Source organism: Phascolarctos cinereus, unplaced genomic scaffold, assembly GCF_003287225.1.
Source record: "Phascolarctos cinereus isolate Bilbo 61053 unplaced genomic scaffold, phaCin_HiC Scaffold_5;HRSCAF=322, whole genome shotgun sequence".
Lineage (NCBI taxonomy): Eukaryota > Metazoa > Chordata > Mammalia > Diprotodontia > Phascolarctidae > Phascolarctos > Phascolarctos cinereus.
The window spans coordinates 274,600,440-274,622,646 of NW_027555958.1; the positions used below are offsets into that span (position 1 = coordinate 274,600,440).

The window sequence follows — 22,207 nt, forward strand, 5'->3', positions numbered from 1 at the left end:
TTATGTTGTCTTTTTCCCCAGAACCTACCCCTTTTCCAAAATTCCCTATTACCACAGAAGGCAATATCAACTTTCCAGTCAACCAGGTGTGTCACCACCTCAGTGTTGCCTTCAGCACCTCACTCTCCCTTACCCTCACCCCACACATCCAATCAGTTAACAAATCTTGTAATTTCTATTTCCAAATCTCTCCCCTTCTCTCTAACCACAGAGCCACCATCCTAGTTCTGGCCCTCACTACCTCTCATTTGGATTAATGTTATAGCCTTCAAATTAGTCTCCTTGACTCAAGTGTCTCTTCAATCCTGCACAAAGAGCTGCTAAAGTAATGTTCCTAAAGTACAGGTCTGATCATATCACTCCTTTATTCAAAAACACTCCACTGCTCCCTACTGACTCTCAGGTCGAATATTATTTTGTCTCTCTTTCATTTAAGTTTTCTAATGTATGAGTATAAGTTCAAAAAGCTTGGAGACCATTGATCTAAAGAAACATAGGTTCTCATTATTCTAAAGTTAATAAATAATTCAAGGTGTATTCTCAAGAAACAAAAATATCCATAATTTCCACACAAAACTTTTCGTTTATCCAGACAGTATAACAGTCCAATCAACCATGAAGACAATATTTTACAAGTGCTACACTTGGTATTTACATTATACCCTTTATGCTATAATAACAAAATACACAACAAATACAAATTGGTCATTATTTTAACTAGAAATAAAAAAATATTTCTTGTTACTGAATACAAGATGTAAAGTTACCTTAGGCTATGGAGCAATAGGAATATTTAAAAACTTATAGACATTAAGCACTGGAGGAAAGAATAGGTTTAAATTAAAGGTGTTGTGTATTTATTGGAATATGGTTGCCATCTCTGTACCACGTAGGGAGGAGCAGAGGTAAAATATTTTTCATGTCTTGTTGGAATTTGCTACTATTGACTTTTGCTGTCTACATAGCTCTAGGTTATATCAAACAATTAACAAGTAGTTAAAAAGATAAGAGTTAGAAGATACTAGCAAATAGTTAAATCCTTTCATTCAATTTTGATTCCAAATGTTTGGTCATGAGAACTGATGAGGTGGGGGAGCTTTCTTACTCAAATAAAATAAATTCTTCTATTACTTCAATGGTAATTGTTTTTTAAGAAGTACCACTCAAAAAAATCATGTAAGAAATCAGATTTTTATCCACACACAAATAAGTTTACTTAAAATCAACCAAGTTTTACTTTAAGTTAGTTCCAGACATGACTCTCCACTCGCCAACAATCGTCTATAAAATTAGAATAGTTCAGTATGAAACCCAGATCTCTCATTAAGTGAGAAGCAAGTTCTGATCCCGTTGGTTCTGAAACTTGTCTTGACATTAAAACAAAGTACAAACCAAATTCCTCTGCTTAACTGGATAAGTAGGAATAGAGTGTCCACTCAAGAAAAAGTCTTCATAAAAAGTCTCTGCATAATGGACGCTAATCTCAGATGAGTTCAAGCACTTCAATGGAATACAATCCCATATTTCTTTGCTGGTGCAATTTCTGTAGCTGTTGTAAACTTCCTTCAATTTTGTTGAGTTCTGAATAAACCCATACCTAAAGAGAAGAATTTTAAAAGCAATATTTTAATAATGCTTATGTGTAAACAAATCCCATCTGGTTAATAACTATTCAGCACCATAATTTTAATTATCAGTTGAATTTTAGGTGACAATTGGCACTTTACTGAAAGGAAAATGAAAATGAATCTTGTTATGTATCCAATATTCACATACCTGGGCTTTCACAAACTTATAAAGACTTGCCAATATTCCTTTTGCTTCTGGAATCATCACAACAACCGTAAAATGAGCATCTAGCAGGAGACAGATCCAATCCATAATCTGTAGAGAAACAGAAAAATAAAGGTTGTTGGATTGTGCAAAACCTGCCATGTCTGACAATTTCCAGAATAATAAGTTGTTTTTAATGTATAGCTGGACTACTTTAGTTTACAGATGGACAGTCCTAAGAAATAGAGGGCTCCTTTTTCTAAAACTTGGTGTACTATTACAAGAACCACTTTAAGATTACTTGATTATTTGATATGATTAATACCAATAGAGCCAAAGAAAGTATTCCAGATTTTGAGCTATGACCCTACTATGACCCTCTTCTTTGAAATGATCTAACTGTTCTGCTTTGTGACCCAATTCTGCCCTACTCTGAAAGGTGTATAAGGATCATAACCATGGAATCACGTGGGACTAAAGTTGCCATAATCCCCATAACAGTGGTGATTCCTAGGTACTTATAAAACAGTAACATGTAATTTTATATCCTCCTAACTCTGTATAGTTCACTTAATAATTTTCATCAAAAAATACTGTTCCCAAAGGCCCAATGGGAAGGCAACAGTATGGGGCTTAAACACATGCCAGAATATGAAGAAACTTACTAGACTATTACTTAAAACCCTAATATCTAATCTATTAAAAACACTAGATCACAACACATGATTTTATATAATATGCTTTGATCTCCTCAAAACATTATTTGCCCATTTAAAATAACTGCAGACAACATAAAATAACTGAATGCCTACCTGCCAAGACAAACCCAGGCACTATTAAACACAATTACAAAACACTTTCCACACAAATAAAGATAGATCTAAACAACTGGAGAAACATTAATCACTCATGGGTAAGCTGAGATTAAAGAAGAAAATTCTATCTAAGTTAAATTGCTTATTCACTGCCATACCAATCAAACTACAAAATAATTATTTTATAGAAATAGAAAAAATTGTAACAAAATACATCTGGAAGAACAAAAAATCAAGAATATCAAGGGAATAGATGAAAAAAATGTGAAGGTGGCCTAGCAATATCAGATTTCAAACTATATTACAAAGTAGTAATCATGAAAACAATCTGGTACTGGCTAAGAAATAGAGTGGTTAATCAGTAGAATAGATTGCTGGGAAAACTGGAAAGGAGTTTGGAAGAAACTAGGCCCAACATCTCATACCATAAACCAAGATAAGGTAAAAATAGATAAATGATTAAAATATAAAGGGTGATATCATAAGTAAATTATATGAGCAAGGAAAAATGTATCTGTCAGATCTATGGATAAAAGAAGAGTATATGACCAAATAAGATATAGGAAGGATCACAATAGGTAAAATGGGTAATTTTGATTACATAAAATTAAAAAGTTTTTATGCAAACAAAATTAATATACCCCAAAATTAGAAAGAAAACAGAAAACTGGAAAAAAATTTTACTGTAAGATTCTCTTATAAAGGCCTCATTTCTCAAATTACATATTTAGAATTCATTATATTTATTGAATTTATAAATTTTATAAAATTTATAAATTTATTATATTTATAATTTATATATATGAATTGTATATAGATAATTGAGCCAAATTTATAAAAATAAGAACGAATCACCAATTGATAAATGATCAAAGGATATGAACGGGCAGTTTCAGAAGAAATCAAAACTATCAAAATAGTCATGTTAAAAAAAAAAACCAGATCACTACTGATAATATAAATGCAAATTAAAACAACTCTGAGATATCACCTCATTCAAGACAGAAAAGAAAAATGATAAATGCTGGTAAGGACGGGGAAAAACTGGGATACTAATGCATACTGGTTTCCAACCATCCTGGAGGACAATTTGGAAGTATGCTCAAAAGGCTATAAAATCCAAGTCACCTGGATCATATAAGATCCAAGATAATTCTGAAGGCCTTAATTGCCTGCTCTCTCAAGGAGGAGAAAGAGGAAGAGAATCTGGAACTCAAAATTTAAAAAAAAAAGTTAAAAATTGTTTTTATGTGTAATTTGAAAAAAAAAGGTAAAAAACCCCCCAAAGAAATGATGAGGGGGATGATTAAAAAACACAGCAAGACTTACATGAACTGATATAAAGCAAAGACAGCAGAACCAGAAGAAAACCATACACAGTAACAGCAATACTGCAACAATGATCAACTGTGAAAGACTTAGTTACTTTGATCAAGGCAATGATCCAACACAATTCCAAAGGACCCATGATAAAAAATACCATTCCATCCACCTCCATAGAACTGATGTACTCTGAATGCAGACTGAGTCACACTTTCCCCCCCCCACTTTCTTTATTTTCTTTGTTAGTTTTATCTGTGTTTTCTTTTGCAACACGGCTTATGTGGAAATGTTTTATGTGACTCCACATGTATAACTGATATAAAACTGCTTGCCTTCTCAAATGGAAAGGCTAGAGAAGGGAGATAATTTGGAACTTAAAATTTAAAAAAAAGAACATGTAATTAGGAAATATTTAACAAAATAAAAGAAAATACTAAAAAAATTTGCCAATGACATTGCCATTCCAATAAATTTGGCACTTATTACGGGTATTCACAAAGTTTTCTAATAGATCTCTACTATATTATCCCTCTAAAATTTCTGAGTAGTTGGGGGGGCGGAATATATAAGTCCTCAAAAATTAATGATCACAATATTTATAACAACAATAATAGGAAGTATCCAAACCATAACACTTACAATATCAAGGAAAACTATTACCCCCAACGCAGCTATAGAAAGATCAATAATGTCTTGTCAACAGAGAAAAATCAACAGATACTTCTGGAGCACATACAAAACAAGTTAAAATTTTACAGAAATATTTCTGAGGCCCACAGGTATCACTTCACAGAGCAATAGTAAAGGTTGATAATAGGTACATGTCACTGCATGTGCTGAATATAGCCTTTGATGGCTAAAATTCAAGCATGGAATCAATGGGTCATATCCACACCAACTTCACCAACAATATGTGGACAAGGAACTCTAAAACAAATGGCTGAATCATATGGATTTATTTACAGAAATGGAAAGGTTTATATAAGCTCCTTGAAGGCAGGGACTATCTTTTTTTTGTATTTGTATCCCCAGCACATGGGGTGTTTAATAACTCTTTGTGTATTGATTACTGCTTTTTACTTTTAATGAGTTTATATTTCAATACATTTTGTTCAATTAAAAAATCATTTTGCTCCTCTTAACCATTGTCTATATAGCATTAAATATCAAGCAGAAGAATTAGGTACCTATATTTGTCCCCATACAGTTTATCTCTAAACTCTACTGAGCAAGAAATAATAATAACAACTGACATTTATAAAGCACTTTAATATTTACAAAGTGCTATCAAACCCAATTTCATCTGAGTTTTACTGTCACCTTCTGAGATTAAGTACAATTATTATTCCCATTTTGAAAATGATAAAACTATATAGAGCACCAGCCCTGGAGTCAGGAGGATCTGAGTTCAAATCTGGCCTCAGACACATAACACTCACCAGCTGTGTAACTCTGGGTAAGTTACTTAACCCCAATTGCCTAAAAAAAAATATGATAAAACAGAGGCTTAGAGAGGTTAAGCAATTTGTGACATAAAATTAACAGCAGCTTCGGGAACTGAATCCATGTCTCTTTTGACACAAAGTCCAGCACTCTTTCCATGAGTTCAATGAATTGGTCAGGAGTACAAGAGGCAACAGAGGAAGTTTACAAAAAAATCCAGTTTTAAATACAACTGCCAAAAGGACATTACTTTTTTGGGGTAACAAGGAAAGAAAGATGTGTCGTAATGGCTATGTCCTATGAAATTCCTCAATGGAACCCAATTTTTGTCCCCCAAACCCTGTCTATAACCAAAGTTAACTGTTTAGCTACTCAGAACAAAGTAAATATACTTCTCACCTGGTTCAGGGTTGGAGGACAGGGTCCAGGAAGAGTCATACTAGCATTTTCACTACATTTCTCATAAAGGAAATGCAAATACTGGAGAAAGAGCTAGGATAAAGCAAAGTGACAACATATTTGTTATACAAGTTACTCCAATGCAAATACTTAGTTCATCAAGACAAATCTTTTAACCCTTTCCTCTGCTTTATTTATTCGTCCTGTATCTCTTTCTAGTGTCTGTTTACTTTCACACGTCCATTCGTTCTCTTCAAGTTCCCCAATTTCTCACACCCAATTTTAACTCAACATTATGGCTGTGCTGTGCTGTTATTTTCACAAGCAGACTAGGTGATAGCAAAATCTAAAAGAGAAATCTAATTTCAACAAAAGTTCTTTACGAAAGAGTACTTACAATGACATGTTGCACAGTGAGGTCTTTCAAATTGGACAAAAGAAATGTTTCACTATACGCTGAATGGAGAATTGCATTTCTATTTATGACTAAAGGAAAATAAACATCACCTTAAGGATGTATAAAAAAGATTATACTATAAAAATACTTCCTTAAATTTGTATGAAACTATTAAGGAAAAAGACTTACTCTATTATCAAGTATTTTTGTGCTAAACCCTTAGCTACTGAAAATGTTTAACTACTGCATGCATGAGTCTTTTATTCAAAACAGTAACAAAATATTTTTATAAATGCTAATTAGCAAACTGACACTAAGAAAGCAGTTACTTTTGGCTGTCTGGTAGCAGTTCTATGAACTGCCACTTAAAATATTAAAATTTAAGACTTCTTATTAGGAACACTGATTATGACATTTAGAAATTAGAACTCTTACTTCAGAAGAACTCAATTTAACTGGCTAAAAGAACTGAGCTTAGTTAAATAGCCTTGAATATGCCCATTATTACAATTCACTTAAAAAGAAAAACCAACCAATTCAGTTGGTACAGAGCTGTGATTTCATCGCTGTGGGGAGTTCCTAGTTGTGTAAACTCCTTCCACTATGCAGAACATCAACTCATCTGTAACTTAGAACCTTTGCAAGTCATCTGGGACACTGAGAAGTTACGTGGCTTGTTCATAATGCCACTGTGAGAATGTGGTGTCAGAGGCAGAACTTGAACCCACACTATTTCTGACTGAGTCTTGCTTCTCTATCCATTATACAACGATGCCTCTCAGCCACTTTAACACTAAGTTAACATTCTAAAACATGAAATAATATCCCTGGCTTAGATTCTGAGATTTGTTTTGGAAAGTAAGACTACCACTTGGTAAAAGACACAAAAAGTTTTATGTTGCAAAGGATACAGTAAAGCTGCTTTCTGGGGAGTTACAGGACACGTCAGAGTAGTATTCATCGTGTCGTCCAGTTTATTTAACTTGTCATCAAAGTTATTCTCTTCTAAAAGTACTGGACTGAAACCGTTTTGAACAACTTCTGTTTTTCCCATTTTCTCATCTTGGGCAAAATTAAGGTAACCAATAACTGAGTCCATGTTCACATTTGTCTCTTGAAGGCTGTCATCGCCAATGCTACAAGAAAAAAAGATATGGCATCAAGAAGCATGAAATTTCTGATGATTCCACACTGCTTCCTCTCTCTCCCTAATAAGAGGTTACTATAACCAAAAATAACAGTCTCTTTTCAAGTCAGAGAAATACCAAGGTCTTATTTGTCTAAGCATTCTTAAAATTTCTGTAGTTAAATAGTAACAATGAACACATATACTAAGAACTGAAGCAAAGGGGGAAAAGAACAATTTGTTTCCCACATACCTTAGGAAAACTTTCAAGCACGCACAGGTAACTGATTCAGGAATGTCAGGGAACTGCTGTAGACAGAGCTGTAACAAACGTACATCTCTCTTTTCCAAGGCAACTGCCATCAAGTCAGGACACAAACTGAGAGAATACAAGATCCAATATTTTAAAATCCTACCCAAATTCCACTTGCGAAAACATTCTGTAATTCCCCCCTCCCCCAATTTTATATGGAAGTTGGAATTAAGAAAAGTTTTTACCTGTAAGAAAGTCCTTGAGTTTGGACGAGTTGTGCCAGGCTACTCTGAGGATAAAATGCTGGCTCCGCCTTACACCTCTCCACCAGCTCTGTCACTATGTGCCCGACAGTAATTTGAAATTCAGGCGTCCGTTTATCAGCCAAAAACTTACTCAACTGTTGTTCGAGGTGTTTTTCAGAAGCATCCTGAAAGACAAGTGCCATCCCAGTCTGTCATAGTAACATAATTCTAAAAGTATTATGAATAGAGTATTTTCTCATTTTCCCTCAGTCACTAGCAGTGGCATCATTAATGCATGCGTATAAAATGAAAACTGGTAAGTAAAGATTGCACTCTAACAAAGCTGCAGTTCAAAAATGGATTCTAGGTTAAACTCCTTGGAGGACAACTAAACTGTTGCTTTAGTCAACGTATGATTTAATAGTTCATCTGTAAGTAACTTGTAATCATAAACTAACAACCTGGAGAAGACCTTGGTAGATCACTTAGTCCAACCATCTCTTTTTATAGAAAAGGAAAATGAGGCAGTGAGGTGGGAGGGTGGGGGAGAATGGGGCTCGATGGGACTGGGCAGGGCAGCAAGCAGAATACCTTGCATGAGGCTATAGTGCTAGCCAGAATTTGTTTATTCAGAAGCTAGGCAAGATCACAAAGAAATGTTTGTGCAAGTTTAAATACTCTATTCAGGGACAGAGGCAGAGAGAACTTAATTAAGAGCACTTGGTTCCCAGTTTCATATTCAGATTCTGTTTCTCAATATTCCATCTCTCTTTAGAGCTTACGGACAATTCAGTCCTCTCCTTACTGAAATCTAACTTTATCTGAAACGGAGGTTCTGGGGCCACTCTAGCAGGCTGGTGAATGAAACAGAGGGACCTCTTCTCAAAATGTTTTTAAATGCAAAGAATTAAATACATAGGATACAAAGGAAATCAACTGTACTAGAATACAACTTTCAAAATATTAAAATACAAGTTCACATACCCCAGGTTAAAAATCCTGACCTAAAACAAGAAAAGGGATCATCCTGTAAAGAACCAGAGTGTTCAAAAAAGAAGTGCTAAGAGGTTCCAATTCTCATTCTGTTAAGATGATGCTATAAAATATACTTTCTTTATTTAGCATCAAGTACCGAATTCAGATTGAGAGCCACAGCAAGGATCAAAATTAGAATTTCAAGTAATGCCTTGTTTTCAAATATTAAAAAACTTCATTTAACAAGAGTTAGTATTATCTAGCACTCCACTGTTAAGAGAAAGAAACAAATATCCAAGAAAACAAGTTATTATTTGAAGTTTATGTCAAAAAGCAGCTTCCAGGATGTGGCCTGGTGTCAGTACAGCCTCAGTTCAGTATCTTATGCTCCAAATCTACACAATGGAAATGGATATTGGGAATGATCAGCAAATAAAGATTCAATTATTATACCATACTAAGCAAGCAACAGGCATTATTAAGCACCAACTGTGTGCCAGGCACTATGCCAGGCAGAAGTTTCTGTTTCTTAAAAAATTTCAATTAATTGAGGTTTTGCTGCATTTCCTTTGCACAAGGCTTAAATTTTTTAGTGCCCTAAAAACCTCACTTTATATTTAAAAGTTACTTTAATATCCACACTTAAAAGTTGTCCTGAATTAACAGAACCTTGTGCTTGTAAAAACACAAGGTAGAAAAAGAGGGAAAAAAAATTCAAAGGGAGTCAGAGAAACATAGATTTGGATGTTAAAGTAAATATATATTTAAAAAATTAATCTGGAAAGAACAAAAGTTTATGGACACAGTTTAGCACAGTGCCTAGCATATAATAGGGGCTTAATAAATGCTTACTGACTGACCAAAATGGACAATTATAATCTTTTCTTGGTCATTGTTTTTGTTTCTATATTTGAATACTTGTACAAATAAGTGGAAATTAAAATGAAATTTTAATTGATTCAGGAATAAAAATAATTTATATTTGCCAAGAAATTATTTTATTTACCTACCTTTACACCTGATAAAAACTCTTTGTTTGTTGAATCCTCCAGCTGAGACCTGGTCTCATTTCTTCTTGTCCTTGACTAGAATTAAATAAATCTATTAGGACCTTGAAGCAGTTGGAAAAAAAAAAAAAGATCTAGCAGAAACAAACTTCCTCAAAAGATTAATGTATCTTTGTATCACAGGCAAAACAAATCCAGGGACATCTAAACTATTTTGTTATTGTGAAATTTTGTCATGATGATTATAGTGCTAGCATTAATACCTAAAGTTGTGGTAAATCAGCAAGAGAAAAGAAGTACCCCTACTCAGTAGAGAGTTGCTGCTATGCATCTATCCTTCTCATCCTTGCCCCCTTTTAAGTTTCTTCTTCCTAACCTTTTCCTTTATTGTCTTCGGGGTGGGTTATCTAAAAGTTTAGGTTGTTTGAGGACAATTTAATAAGCATTTATTAAATGCACACTTATATGCCAGGCACTGTGCTAAGTGATGGGGATACAAAGACAAAAATGAAAGTGGTTCTAACCCTCAAGGAGCTTACATTCTAACATGAGGAAAGCACGTTCACAGAGAAGTCGATACAAAATTTAACGTAAATACAAAGTGTATGAGGGAGGAGTGGAAGGTGTGAGAACAGAGATTATTAACAGAAGGAATCAGTACAGGCCTCCTTTAAGGGGCAGCACTTGAACTGAGCCTTGAATGGAGCTTAGGATTTCATAACAGGAAAGGGAGTAGCAGCATTTCAGGAAAGGGAGACAGCCTTGGCAAAGGCACCAAGGCACGAGATGTAATGTTGCCTAGGGGCCAGAGAAAATATGCTAGTATGGCTGGAATTCATGAGATGAGGTGATGTCAAATAAGTCTGTAAAAATAGGTTGAAGACACACTCTGAAGGGCTTTAAATGCCAGAAGTACGTATTTCATTCTAAAGCCACTAAAGCTTTTTGAGTAGAGGACTTAGGATGTGAATATATAACTTCAATCCAATTATTAAGTGTCTATTATGTGCAAATCTAGTGTCTAAAGAGGTGACACTGTTTGAGAGGGATGGATGTGTATGGATTAAAGGCTGGCTTGTATAAATACGTAATTCATTCCACAAATGGAATGATAGAGATTTCAAGGACCTGACTGCAGTCCAGTTTGGCTGAAACATAGACTATAAGAAAGGGAATCAATCTGGAAAATAAGGTTAGAGTCAGGCTGCTGAGTTCTTTAAATGCTGAGGAATTTTCTTTTAATTCTAGAGAAAACAGGGAGTCACTGAAGATATTTGAGTATTATCAGATTTGTGCCTTAGGACATTATTTCACCTCCATACACTCCTGATCCAGGGACACTGGCCTCCTTGTTCTTCCTCAAAGATGACACTCTCAACCCCCAGCATTTTCACCGGTTGTCCCCCATGCCCAGGTCTCTCTCCCTTCTCATTTCTGCCTCCAGGCTTCCCTGGCTTCCTTCAAGTGTCAGCTAAAATACCACCTTCTACAAGAAGCCTTTTCCAGTCCTTCTTAATCTCAGTGACTTCGAAGATCCTCACTGTACCTTGTAAATATCTTGTCTGTACATAGCTGTTAGCATATTGTCTCCCTCCAACCCACGTTAGAGTGTGACTTCCTTGAGTGAACGGCCTAGGTTTTTTGGTTTGGTTGTTTTTTTGTTTTTGTTTTTGCCTTCTTTGTATCCCCAGCACTTCGGACAGTGCAGGGCACTTAGTAGGTGCTTAATAAATGGTAGTCTACTGATGGAGAGGGGAAAGACTGGGAGAATTATTAGGTAACTAACACAATCCAAGCAAGAGGTGATAAGGTCCAGACTGGCAATTTACTGTCCTCACCTTCCTTCCTTTTGTGATCTGGATGCTCTAGTTTAACAGTTCAATTTTACATTGTCTTCTACTCTTGGATCCTTGGATCCCTCATCTCTTGCCAAACTGCAACCCTGGATTACTCCCAACATCTACTTTAAGCAGCTGAACATTACTAGAAGTCATGCCAAAGAATTGCTTTGGTTCAAAACAGATTTGCTATCTAATCTCAACTGTGCCTTCACATCCACACACCAATCTTTTTTTCTCCCCAATTAACTCCCTACTACACATAGCTAGCTGGGCCCAGACTATGCTTCACATACTAGCCAACTGTTGATCACCATGGCCATCTCCTTGCTAATCATCCTTTGTAACTCTTCTCTCCACTCTATTCTCCATATAACACTTTCATTCTCTTGTTCTGAAAATGGCAAATACCAAGTAATACTACCATTTCTTCTTGAAAGTGTGCCTCAATTGATTTACACGTGGCTCTACTTACCATTCCAGGCCTTCTTAAATCAAAATATTCTCTCCTGGCAATGACTTCTTTATACATATAGTTTACCTCTACTAGAATGTAAGATCCTTGAGGGATGTCTTTATTTGGTGTTGTGTAACACCAGCAATTAGCACAGTGTTTATAGCACATACCACATCCGCAATAAATTATTTTCATTACTTCATTTATTTATTCCACACAGGATCTATTCCAAACCTTCTCCTCTTTCCCCAAGCCACGTGGACCACATTTTCCTAATTCCTCCTCGGCAAAGGGTTTCACCTCGTCCTTTACCAAGAAACTGGGGTCAGCCACTTGCACACAAGAGCTCCCTCTTCTTTCCCTTTCTGTTTCTCAAATACCTCAGGAAAATGACCAGCTCTCTTCTCCTTTACTGAGGACTTTGCACAGCTCTGAGTCACTTAAATCCAATTCACACACAAGTTAAGACATCATCCTTGTGATGGGTCCCTTTTGAGAACAAAGAACCAACAACTTGATAGTCCAATCTTACAGAAAGAGGCAGTCCTTTTTGTCAATGTTGAACTCTCTACTTGGGCCCTTGGGCCCTTTTCCTGAGAACCTCATGATTTCCTCTCATTAAAATCTTCGATTGCTACCTACTGTCTCTTTTTCTATCACTTAGAAACATGCTCAGATATACCCCCAACCTTAAAAACCTTAAAAAACTGACTCATCCAACTTCAAGCTAATGCTCTATCACTTCTCTTTGAAACCAAAATAGAAAAATTTTCACATGTTCCCACTTTCTCACCCACCACTGACTTCCCAACACTTTGTTATCTGACTTCCAAACCCACCATTCCAATAAAGTTGCTCTTTTCAAGATTACCAATAATTTTTAATTGAAAATTCTTATAATCTTTTCTCTATTCTCATACTCCTTGACCTCTCTGAAGCTTCTGATATGGCTGACTATGATGTTTTTTCCTCTCTTGGTTTCCCAGACACTGCTCTCTGGATTCTCTTCCTGTCTCCCCAACTCCTCTCAGTTTACTTTGATAAATAGCATTCCCTAATAAGAGGTCTATGCCTAGGACCTCCTTCTAGTCACCCATCTGATAAATCTCGACTGTTCTTATGGGTCCAACTATTTCCATACAAATGAGAAGACAGAGCTGTTCAACTCTTACTTCCTTTCTGTTTATGGCTAACAGAGAGCTCAGACCCAACATAAGTCTGTCTGTGGAAGTAAAAGACAACCTGACTGCCCTGGATGGATACAAGTCACTTAGTCCAGGACTGAAAGAACTGGCAGACAAGACTGCTAAGCCACTGTAGGTAATATTTAAAAGACTGGGGAAAACAGGCCACACACACAAGGCTAGAGAGGGACAAATGTCATAATTTTCAAAAAAGGGAAGAAAGACAATCTGCAAACTGTATACTAGTGAGCTTGACTTTGATTCCTGGGGAAATTTTAGAATGGAACACTAAAAGGATATTGGTGAATATCTAGAAAGGGAAACAGTGATTACAAGAGCCAGTGTGGTTTCATCAAAAACAGATGACACCAGAGTAATTTCATTTCTGTTTTTGAAAGAACCAGAAAACTGATTGATAAGTGAAATTTTAGCAAAGCTTTTGTTAATGTTTATCTCATATTGTTCTTGTGGAAGAGATGTAAAGATACAAACAAGAGATATAAAGATAAAAAGATACAAACCCCAAGGGTTTGATGGCTGAAATCAGAACATTTGTTAATGGTTCAACATCAGTGGCCATCCAGTTTTCAGTGGATTAGCCCAGGGTACAATGCTTGGCCCTATACTATTAAACATTCTGATCAATAACTTGGATAAAAATATAAATGGCATGCCTATCAAATCTGAAGATGACACAAAGCTGGAAAGGATAGCTAACACTAGATGACAGAGTTTGGATACAAAAAGAGACTGACGGCTGGAGAGTTGGCTGAATCTAGTAAGATGAAATTCAGTAAGGTTGATCGTATGCTTTGGTACAAAAAAAACCAAACAACCTTCACAAGTATAAGATGAGGGAGGTCTATGGTTAGATAACAAATAATTTGTCTGTAAAAGGTCTGAGGAATTTGGTGGATTGCAAGCTCAATATCTAAGTTATCCATGCAATGTGGCAGCTAAAAAAGCTAATGTGATCTTGGGCTGCATTAACAGGAGGCAAAGTTTCCCAGAACAGGGAGGTGAGAATCACACTGACTTCTACACCTCTCAGCCCCCATCTAGAGAACTGTGTTGGGCAGCTAGATGGCGCAGTGGATAGAGCACCAGCCTTGGACTCAGGAGGACCTGAGTTCAAATGTGGCCTCAGACACAAAACATTCACCAGCTGTGTGACCCTGGGCAAGTCACTTAACCCTATTGCCTAGCCAAAAAAAAAAAAAAAAAAAGAACCAAGAGAACCGTGTCTACTTCTGGGCACCCTGGCTTAAGAAAGACACTGAGAAGCTGAAGAGTATCCAGGAGAGGGCAAACTAGGATGGTAAAGAGTCTTCAGTCCATGTTACACAAGGCTTTCAAGCCAAGAGATGTTTAGCCTGGAAAAGACTCAGGGGAGGCAGGATAACTATCTTCAAGGGCCATTATGAGGAAAAAAAAAAAAGGACACGATTAATTCTATTTGGCCCAGAAGGCAGAGCTAGAAGCAATGATGAAAGAGGAAAATTTAGGCTTGATGTCAAAATTAAATTGGTCAAAAGGTGGAAGGGGCTACCTTGAGAAGCAGTGGGCCCCTAATCCTTCAAGTAGACATTGGATGACACAGGAACAGCCAGTTAGGAATTCATTTCAGGTTTGGTTTGGACCAGATGGCTCAAGGTGCCTTTTGATTATCAAATTCTGCGATTTCTAAGATTAAAATCAGATTTTAAAGGGTTTTAAGTGCCAGAGAGAAGGATTTGTATTTTTAATCTAGAGGCAACGGGGAACTATAGAAGTTTCTTGTGCAGGGAAGTGACTCAGTCCAGTCTGTATTATAGGAATATAAATGTAAAATGGATTGGACAGAAGAAAGACTGAAAGGAGTGAGACCAATTAGGAAGCTACTGTAACAGCTAAGGAGAGAGATGAAGATGATAAAGGTCCAAATTAATTCACAGATTCAGAACAAGAAGGGACTTTGGTCACCTGCGCCACTCTAAACTGCCTTAAGATCATACAAGCAGAGATTTAGAACTGGAAAGGACCTTAGAAAACATCTGACTCCTCACTTTACAGATGAGGAAACTGATGCACATGCAGGTTAAGTGACTTGCCCGAGATCATACAGCTAATAAAGTGTCTGGAATAGGATTTTAACACCTAGGTCATCTTCCAAGTCTAGCACCTTATCTATTAGATAATGCTGCCTCACATAGATGAGGAAAATGAGGCACAGAAAAGTTAAGCAATTTGTTCAATGTCACCCAGACAGCAAGGTCCTCTGACATGGCACCACATATATTTTTCTTTCCACTATGCCACACTGCCTTCCAAGTTTGTGCTTTAGTCCAAATTTCCCAGCACCGATGGGAAACAATATCATAGCTCTGCTCTAACCTTGGTAGAATGAAAAGTTCTTGTTGGAAGGGACCATTTCAGTTTCGTCTTTGTATTTATGCCCAGTGCCTAGCACAATGCCTATACATGTAGGTACTTGATAAATGTCTGATATATTGATGCAGAAATGGATTACTGAATTTTAAAAGAATTCTTGAATCTGAAATGATGATTTTCTGATATATTTCTCATTGGACATTTATGCTGGGCAATGATACTTTCATAAAAATTCTCTAACTTACACTTCTCTTTGACTGTCCTTTAAGGGGCACTAAATTATTTGAATCTTGTGATTCAAGTCCATCTCCTTGAAATGTTCCCCAATTTACAAAGTGGGACACAGTTTGGGTACCTGTGAAGACACAAAATACATAATGTCTGTAATTATGCTGCTCGTTACTATGGTTTTATATTAATTCATATTCCCAATCCCTTGACAAAACAAAAACAAAAAACCCCCAACAATTCATAGAGACCTTAAAATTCCTTTTGATGACTTTTCCCCATAGGATGGTAAATCACATTAAAAATACAATTAAAGTCCATAAACTCAGGAAAAGGATTCTGCAACTAGATGAGGTCCATGAAACAACCACAGAGTCAGTATCTACCTTGCCTCAGGGATTTTCTTATTGTCCCTGGACACTGGCTTTTCTAGGAGGATAGCTCTCCCTCAAAGTTTCTACTATTAAAAGCAAATGTCAAAGGCACGGCCTATAGGAAAGCTATGGGAGTCAGTGTTAGAGTGGAAGCAAGAAAAACGTGTGTTTACACTGATATAACAACTCATACCTGGAGCTTGAATATTCTTGAGTTTTCCCAGAGCAGCTGCTAATGATGATATTTCACATTTAAATGGAATCACGGTCAAAAACTTTCCATGTAGCATAAACAATTTCCCTCCATAACACCAGAGCTACAAAATAAAAAAAACACATTAAAAACAAATTTATTTCTCTTGTAAAGTTTAATTCAATAAAGCCTGACAACTCAATTTAGTTGGACAAACATTTACGGAGTATCACATATGTGCAAGGCTCTGTGCTGGGCACAAAAGATGCTCTAGGAGGAGGACAAGGCAAAGCTCAGCCATGTTTCACATGAAAGAGTAAGTCAGGTGCATGGAAGCTATCAAACTCTGTCCAGAAAAGTGAGGAAGACCTAAGACTGAATCCTGCTGCAGACACTCACTAGCTGTGTAAACCCCAGTTTACATATCTGGAAAATGGGGATAATAAGGGCACTTTCTTCACAAAGTTTTTGTGAGGATCTAGTATATGTAAAGCACTATGTAAACTTTAAAGTGTTATATAAATGTTAGCTATTTACTATGACATATCTATATGATAAAACACAGGATGGGTCTCCTGCCTTTCTTCATTTCTATCATATTTCAGAATATAGGGAAATCCACTGTACTGTTTAGTAAGCAGTGCCTGAGACTATAGTACGTACAATGCTGATAGACAGAATGCACAATAACTTTTGACTTGTGCAAACTGACTAATGTAAACAGCTCAATTATTTTTAAGGGTAGTTTCAAAACTATATTCACAAAGTTCTGGCTCATTCTTCAATTACAGTGGTTATTCCTATGTTATTCTTACCATTCACATGTTATTAATTCTAATATTTCTGACTAGCCCTTTACTTGCTTCCATGAGAACTTTTAAGTTATCAGGGAGAAAAAGAAAAATGTTTAAGTTCACTAAAAAGCAAAATAAGTCTTAGGTTGTAGTTTACAATATAAAAGATCTGAAGATCAAATCACAGGTTAGCTTAATTTAAAAGATAAAGCTCTTTGCATAATGTCTAGACTTAAACCTGTAACAAGAGTCCACTAAGCAAATTTGTGCCTTGTATTTCTGTTTGGCTTTCTATTTCCAAAGCCAAATCCCTACTCCAAGGCTGACCTTTGATCTACTATACCATACTGTTTGTTACAGGTACACTATCAAACTTTTTTTTTCAATAAGCCAGAAAATATTAGAAAACAACTTACTTGACCACCGGTCCCCTGTGATAACTCCTTTGAGGTTTGTAATGTTTGGAACTTTATATTCCAAACAGAGATGCTTTCTATGAAACAGAAATATGTTATTAGAATAAAAGTATCATAATCACAAATTTCCAGTGCCCCTAGACATTACAGTGAAAACAAAGAATAATTTTTAATTTTTCTCATAAAGTCTTCCAAACTCATATCAAAGTGCTAGGGACAGAAAGTAAAAGTAAAGACAGTCTCTAGCCTCAAAGAGTTTACATTCTAATGCAGGTGATGTGACAAAACAGACAAGGTGATTACTGAATAGCCAGGAGATAACTTTAGAGGGGAAGACATTAATGTCCAGGGGGATTTAAGCTGATTCTTGAAGGAAGTCAAAGATTCTAAGGGTAAGAGCATTCTAAACATGGGGGACAAGGAGATGGGAGATGGGAGTGTGTGAGGAACAGCCAACAGGCCTGGATGACTGGACTATACACTGTGTGAGGGAAGTCAAGTATAAAAATGAAAAGGTAGTAAGGGGAGAGACTATGGAAAGTTTTAGGGGAAGCTAGGTGGTGCAGTGGATAGAGCACTGGCCCTGAATTCAGGAGAACCTGAGTTCAAATCTGGCCTCAGACACATAACACTTACTAGCCATGTGACTCTGGGCAAGTCACTTAACCCCAACTGCCTCACCAAAAAAAAAAAAAGTTTTAAATGCCAAACACAGCAGTTTTTATTTGACACTAGAGGACCTCTCTGCAGCCACTGGAGTTTACTGAGCAGGGGTTGGGGGGTGGGGAGGCAGGAAGTGGGATAGGAGAAGAGTGCTGACATGGTCAGACCTGCATTTTAGATAAATCATTCTGGAGGAGTCAAGCCATAAATAAGTAATGAGGGCCTCAGCTAGGGTGGTCACTGTGTGAGCAGTGAGAAGGTGAAGTATACAAAAGTTGTCGTGTAGACAGAAACAATAAGATTTGGCAGTGGGTTGGATAAGTGGGTAAAGCAAGGATCTGAGCATGACACCAAGATCATGAACCTGAGTGACTGGGTACTCTTAACAACAATGCGGAAGTTTAGAAGGGTGGAATTAGGGAGAAGGGCAAATCCTGTTTTAGATACACTGAATTAAGTGCAGCTAAACGACAATACAAATCAGGACCTGCATTTCAATCCTAGCTGTGCCACTAACTACTATGTGACCCTTGGGCAATTAATTCACTTAATCTCTCTGAGCCTCAGTTTCCTTATTTGAAAAATGAGGGGCTTGGATTAAATGACCTCTCATGTCCCTTGCAGCTCTAAACCTATGATTCTATTAAAGTGACAAAATAAGTATTAAAAACATAAATAATATATCATAGAAAGGAGAGTGTGTAGGCAACTGAAAGACATACTTGTTTGCTCTTAAAGAAAAGGCAGTACTTGGATGGGTGGAAGGTGTGAACAAAGGTACTGAAATAAAAAAGAGCAAAGAATTATTGTGGGAGGGAAGAGAGAGGTGTAGGTAATAGTGAGACTAACCTGACTGCTGAAGCAGAAAGTCCCTATTGAGAAGTACAAGTAAAATTCAGGTTGGGACCAAAATCATAAGGTTCCTTAATTGTTACACTGAGGAGCTACAGAATAAAACTTCACCTAAACCACTGAGGACATCCTCAGCTCTGAAACAATCCAACTACATGGTGTTTCTGAGAGTGAGGGTTGCTAACAAAGAAGCCCTCCCCTCTTGCTAACCTACAGGAACTTTATATTCCAAATTGCTAAGCTAAGGAACAATCACTCAAATTTCAAGTTTAAGCTAACTGGTTCCTCCCTGTGCAAGCCTTCCTAATGAGAAGCTTGCTGGGTCCAGAAGCAATGGACCTCACCTCCCTCATGACATATCAAATGCCATAGAGGCTAAAGGAAGGGGTGGGGTCAGAAGCATCAGTCTCTCAAGACATGCGAATGGAAACTTTAACACAGACAATGAGGACAGAGATTTGTTTTTTAAAAAGTGTTTTAGGGAGCCATATGGAGAAAGATGAGTTAGGAGACTACTGAAAAAATCCAAGTGTGACATAATCCAGGTAGTAGTGAGGGTGTGGTAGTATCCTTCTCAGTCCTTTCATTTACAGAAGACATTGTGAAGGAAGCTTGGTGAGAGACTGAAGACAGTTACCTTTAGGAGCCTTGAGTGAAGTTCCCATGACTGCTACATGATCCTTATCAAGGATAGCAAGTGAAACTCCCTTTAGAACACTGCCAGATACATTAGTCTTTAGTAAGAGGGACGTGACCAGTACTTGCTTCTCCTCAGGTTTACTCTGATTTAATGGTATCAGGGTTTCATATATAGACCCATTACAGCCTATTAGAAACAAAAATGGTTTTTTATGTTAATTACTGAAGGGAGTGAGTTCCTTTGCTTCCCACAATTTGAGGTAACAATATACCAATACAATTTAACCAAAATAAGTAATTCATAAAACTTCAGGTCCAGTAACATGACAGTAGTAGTTGTTTTTTTAAAAATCAAACTTTCAGTTGATAGACTAGCAAAAAATTTTAACATAAAGACAAGAAAATCCTACCAATCCTTGCTTTCTACCTGCATAGCAAAGTGGACTGTGTTTCACCAATTCACTAGAGGCTAAGTGCTTGACCAAGGACTCAGTAGCAAAGAAATCACAGATAAGACCAATAATGCCATGTATGCAGATAGATATATAATAACAACAAGCATTTATAATAGTCATTTAAAAATACCTAAATTGTGCACCTAAGTTACATAAAATGGACTCTTATGATGATACTCTTATAATAAAAGGTATAACATATATTGGGCAGTCAGGTGGCATAGTGGATAGAGTGTCAGGCCTTAAGTCCTGAGTTCAAGTGACCTCAGATACTTACTTAGCTGTGTAACCCTGAGTAGTCACTTGACCCTGTTTGTCTCAGTTTCCTTATCTGTAAAATAAGCTGAAGAAGGAAATGCAAACCACTCCAATGTCTTTGCCAAGAAATCTCAAATGGGGTCACAAAGAGTTGGATATGACTGAACAACAACATATACAAATTCTATTATGTCATAAATTTAACCTATACTGACACTCTAACTGTATTTCTTACAATACTTTGAAATACGGATAATTTCATTAGTAGGTACCCTTTCCACCAACACAGATGACAACTACTCTATGTCTCACAAAATTTCACTGAGTTGCTGGGGCCAGCTTTCTAGTAACAAGCTTAGACTTAGATAGTTGATCCCTCAGATGACAGAAATATAGTGTGCTCACTTTTCAGCCCAATTGTTCCATATCTAAAACCTTTCCATTGTAGCATGATCTAGTACTGTACTTGTACCCTACTGGCATAGATTCTGAGAACCTAAGGAAGACAGAGGGTATAGAATGTTGTGGATACTGTTAGATATGGTTAAGTTTTGCTGAACTGCTGTTTTTCTCCATGATGCTTCTCCTATAGCATGTAAGCTCCCTGAAGGGGCAAAGGGCAGGGGGAGAATAGGAGTAAGACAGTTTTTGTTTTTCTATACCTAGTTCCTTATATATAATGGTAATATAATGGTAATTTTGTTGATTACTTTCTCTTTCTTCTTCAATCTTTGTTATTAAGAAAGGAAGGATATTTTAAGAGAACGTAAAATGACAACAAAATGTATACATTTTTTAAAAAGAAAAAAGTTCTTAGCTTAAAAGTTTAGAGAATAACTTACTCAAACACAGCAAAGTGACTAATCTTTCATTCACAGATGCAGCAAAACTTAGTGTAACTGGTTCTTCTTCTCCACGTAAAAGGGTATATTTGCACAAATTACGTGGGTTAAACACTTGCACATACACAAAGTAATTTCCATGCTACAAGAGAAAGATAATATTGTTTCATTTGTAGAAATATCAAAAGTTTAACAAACTGCATTTAAAACTGTATTTTAAACTATAAGCAGTTCATACAAACTATATGTTAATTCAAAGAATCAAGTACAACTATCTTCTGACTCAATCTTCCAAATACTTTCTTCTATTCATCAGGCTAACTCTCTCTATAGGTTCCTCTGCATTTGACAAAACAGGCCAAGAAACCACTGAGGGCACACTTACCTTTTCTGTAACAAATATTAAAACAGGCTGATTAGAGTCCAAGAAAAGTTTCGTCCATCTGAAAATAAAATGACAATTTTAAAGAAACATGTGCATTCATTAAAGCACAGTAAATTAAAAGATAAATGTTTTAAGAAAAACTAGATATTGGTATAAAGCCAAAAATGTTAAAATGCATATTAATATACATGTAAACTTTTATTTCAATGTTGTATCACAGAATTTAAAGAACTGGAAATGAAAAAGACCTCTATCTAGTTTAATCCTTTTATAAGTGTCACAGAAAACTCTAGTTTAATCCTTTTATAAGTGTCACAGAAAACTAAGACCTTTCTGGTGAAAAAGTACTGGCTTTGGAGTTAAAGGAGCTAGGTTCAAATTCTGCCTCTGTCACAACATCTGTGTGATGATGAGCACAGTTTAAGGTGAAGTTTGAGTTAAGTGAATTCACCTAACCTTTCTAGTTCAGCTTCCTCACTTGTAAAATGAGGAGGCTAGGCTAG

General features: G+C 36.4%; 1 protein-coding gene across 2 annotated transcripts in view; it reads right to left on the bottom strand.

The window, feature by feature from the left end:
• Positions 1-563: 563 nt before the first annotated feature.
• Positions 564-22,207, bottom strand: part of NOL11 (nucleolar protein 11) — a 30,091-nt gene continuing 8,447 nt past the window's right edge. Inside the window, exons 5-18 of one of the 2 annotated variants that reach the window (XM_021000894.2) lie at positions 21,705-21,762; positions 21,320-21,461; positions 19,763-19,951; positions 17,611-17,687; positions 16,401-16,524; positions 15,851-15,960; positions 9,760-9,834; positions 7,775-7,959; positions 7,530-7,655; positions 7,062-7,286; positions 6,151-6,229; positions 5,754-5,846; positions 1,777-1,884; positions 564-1,597 (exon numbers count right to left, since the gene is read on the bottom strand). In XM_021000894.2, coding sequence (XP_020856553.1) covers positions 1,484-1,597; positions 1,777-1,884; positions 5,754-5,846; positions 6,151-6,229; positions 7,062-7,286; positions 7,530-7,655; positions 7,775-7,959; positions 9,760-9,834; positions 15,851-15,960; positions 16,401-16,524; positions 17,611-17,687; positions 19,763-19,951; positions 21,320-21,461; positions 21,705-21,762 — 1,705 coding nt within the window. In that variant the 3' untranslated portion in view covers positions 564-1,483. The remainder of the gene's footprint in view (positions 1,598-1,776; positions 1,885-5,753; positions 5,847-6,150; positions 6,230-7,061; positions 7,287-7,529; positions 7,656-7,774; positions 7,960-9,759; positions 9,835-15,850; positions 15,961-16,400; positions 16,525-17,610; positions 17,688-19,762; positions 19,952-21,319; positions 21,462-21,704; positions 21,763-22,207) is intronic. The other variant, XM_021000895.2, reaches the window with a different exon arrangement.